General features: G+C 52.4%; 1 protein-coding gene across 1 annotated transcript; it reads left to right on the top strand.

Annotated features, from left to right (window-relative positions):
- The first annotated feature begins 1,457 nt into the window (after positions 1-1,457).
- On the top strand, positions 1,458-2,894 carry LOC112893753 (cold-regulated 413 inner membrane protein 1, chloroplastic-like). Its single transcript, XM_025961221.1, has 5 exons — positions 1,458-1,607; positions 1,695-1,790; positions 1,851-1,915; positions 2,071-2,140; positions 2,377-2,894. Exons 1-5 carry the CDS (start codon positions 1,477-1,479, stop codon positions 2,537-2,539), a joined length of 525 nt encoding a protein of 174 aa, XP_025817006.1. The 5' UTR covers positions 1,458-1,476; the 3' UTR covers positions 2,540-2,894.
- Positions 2,895-3,166: the final 272 nt, after the last annotated feature.

Below are 3,166 nucleotides of genomic sequence, written 5' to 3'. Positions count from 1 at the left end.
CACACCTCGCTGGTGTGCGCGTCGTGCCTCGCGCACCTGGAAACTAGGATTCGTTCCATGTTCTTAATAGAATGATATGCAGTTCTCCTGCATATTCTCGGGAAAAAAAAAGGATTCGTTCCATGCTTCCTGTTCTCGGGGGTCGCCATTTGCTTGCTTGCGTGCGGCTGCGGACGGCCTCGATGCGCTCGCGGCACCGACGCACCAGGCAGCGTACGGTGAGGATGCACGAACGCCGCCCTGAGCCCTGACGGTGTCGGTCACTGGCTAACTGCTCGCGGTTGACGTCAACGCGGTCTCCGTGGTTTTACACGGTGGTGGTCTAACGAGGCAACCACGTCGCCCGGAGCCACCACCCTTCGTTTCCGGCAAGGAAAGACCAGCTTGTTTGTTCGGAGAGGTTAGCTGATGCCGACGTCGCAACGGCTAATAAGCATCAGCTCAATTAATTGTCTCCAGAAAGACGAAATGAGTACTGTGCTCTACTACGTAATAACAAGCGTACTGTTTGGGCAGGACCCGGTAATTATCCGTGTGTGCTTAGCCTGGTGCGCGGTTTTATTTGATTTGCTTGATCGGTACGAGTAGGTGAGGGGCAGATGATGAGATCTCTGCATGTGCCGGGGGAATTTTGCAGCGCCCCCCGCGGATGTCGCTGCATCAGATCCATCTTTTCCCATACGACCTTTTTTAGTTGGTTAAGAGCAGATTTCTTTAAGCGGCACTTGACGATCTGCAGCTTCAGTGGTGGAGCTTAGCTCTAGTAGCTACATCCTAGTCGGGCTATACTTTACATTGAGCACATACAGATTGACTTGATCAGCAGCTTTTCTACGAGCACAAGGTTTTTTTCTTCTTCTTCTTTTCAGTGTTTTGGCGAGGGAGCAAGAAGGAAGCACATAGGTCGGTAGTGGTACACCTCCATTTTGACATGATTGTCCTCGTCTTGAGCTCTAATGAAGCCCACCACAAATGTCAGCCCGCTAGTAGCGCGACAGAAAGCCCATCATAGCCCACGACGCACCCCCAGCCCATCACGGTGCTCGTTGCGGGTATTCAGGGCGACCGGGGCAAAAAGTCCCGCGCCTGCCACGACCTGCGCCGCCCGCTCCGGGCCTACCGAAGGCGAGTCGAGTCGAGTCCCGGCGGGCGATGGACGAAATTTCACAAACACCCACGGCGCTCCCTGTCACTCTCCGTTCCAGCTGCTCGCGCCGAGCCGCCCAGGCCAGGCCAGGCCACCACGCGCCGCGCGTGTCGCTCTCTCCTCTCTGGCTGCCGGCTGGCGCCGTGCACTCCCCTGCGACTCGGTGTCGGATCGTTCGCCTCGTGCGTGCAGCTCGCCGGCCGAGCGGCGCATAGCTCGTATCGCCTCAAAACACAAGGGAGTGGCGCCTCCGGTTGCATCCGTGGGTGGCTACTGACTACTGCAGGCCCACCCGCGCTTTCTCCGATCGATCGGCGTGGAAGTCGGTCATGCCGAGGGGACCATGCGCCGCCGCCTCGCTGAGGCCGTCGTCTGGCGGCCTGGGCGGCGCGGCCGTGTGCTGCGCGCAGGCGCACCTCTGCGCCGAGGCGGCGCGGTGGGTCTCCGCCGCGGCCGCCGCGTGAGTGAGCGCTTGCCAATGACAGCTTAACTATTCCAGTTCTAATACAAAGCTTCGGTTCAAATGTGCTGTGTTTGTTCTCTGCAGAACATTGATGCTTGCTACAGGAACAACCGTACGCAGATCTCTCCTTGTGCCTCTCTTCGCTCTACAAGCACCTTCCAGCACCGTCTCATTGATCAAGTAAGGTGCCACAATACTGTTGCATATTGAGGAATTTCTGACACCACCATTTGCTAATAGGGGTGATTACGGCCGGTGGATTGCCTTTGTGGGTATTCTCCTGCGTTTGTTTTACTCCATTCCAGGTAGAGCTGAAGAAAATTCTATAAGCTATCTTTCACAAATACCACCACTTGCTTTGTTCAACTTTTCTGCATTATTCAGAATCGACTAGTCTGCATTAAGTTTTGTGAGCCAGATAAATGAAGAAATCATAAGTGTTTGTGCCTGCATCCTACAGGTGAACTTGAGCTTCCTTTGTCAACAGTTCTGCTTGTTATGACCGCTCCTTACCAATTTATGGACTCGAGGTACGAATCAAGCTGCCTGTTAGTCATTCTGGTATTATGCCTCTACATGTCTGTTTCATGCCGTCTCTTCTTCACTGGCTAACCATCTGGCTACGTAAAGGATAAACCATAGGTCCATAGCGCTCACACTTACCAGAGTAATCCAGCAGGACTGCTTCCTTAACGTGTAATTTTTTTAAACGTTTTAACGTACGTGTAATTCTTTTCTTAATATAGCTTGTGTTATCTTTGGACAGAGAGTCTCAAGGTGGTGCTATACTCTCCGCGGCAATAGCGATTTATCTCACTTTTCAACATTTTAACGGGGTGGGAAGCTTGAGGAGGGCCTTTCGCCGTGAATCAATAATCGCCACCGTTAGCATCATCTGCTTGATATTCTTCTTGCAATGCCCTTATTAGGCATGTGCAGGAGCTAACCTGAAAAGCTGGTTGTAGTCTTCGGAGAGCATACAAAAAGTACCGAAACCCTTTTCCTCTGGAACAAGTCTGAGTACAGTGCAATGCAAGATCCTATCAGCATTTGTAATGCAAGATTGTGATTAATCTACTGGCATGGGCATTTTTGATGCGTTACATGCTGTGGTAAAAGTTGAGGAAAATTATACAGTACAGCCTTGGTCCTTGGTTATGCTACATCACTTGTGTTCATACATTGGCTTGTCTGCGGAGAAGAAAGTTTTAGTTAACCATTTGCCGGTTCATGCTCTTAGCCGTTGCAGTATTCATCTGTAACCTGTTTCTTCTGATATTTGGAATCGAACATGATGCCAGGACTTGTGGCAGAGCCTGCTCCCATCAAAGTGTCATGTGAGATCGTATCGTTGTGCGATCTGTTGTGCCGATGGTTGATTTCAGTATGCAGAGTCAGCTTGTGTTCAGCATCCGTTGGGTAATCTAGCCGTGCCGCCATCCGCGCGGGCGCGGGCGCTGCGGCTGCCGAAGCTGCCTAGTCCCACTACCGTCTCCGGAGGAACCCATCAACACCACCGCGACCCCGGTCGCGCTCAGAAGGTCACTTTCCTCGCG

This window comes from Panicum hallii, chromosome 5 (genome assembly GCF_002211085.1).
Source record: "Panicum hallii strain FIL2 chromosome 5, PHallii_v3.1, whole genome shotgun sequence".
NCBI lineage: Eukaryota > Viridiplantae > Streptophyta > Magnoliopsida > Poales > Poaceae > Panicum > Panicum hallii.
Note: the sequence above shows the minus strand (reverse complement) of the source record. Positions and strands in the feature narration are given on the sequence as shown.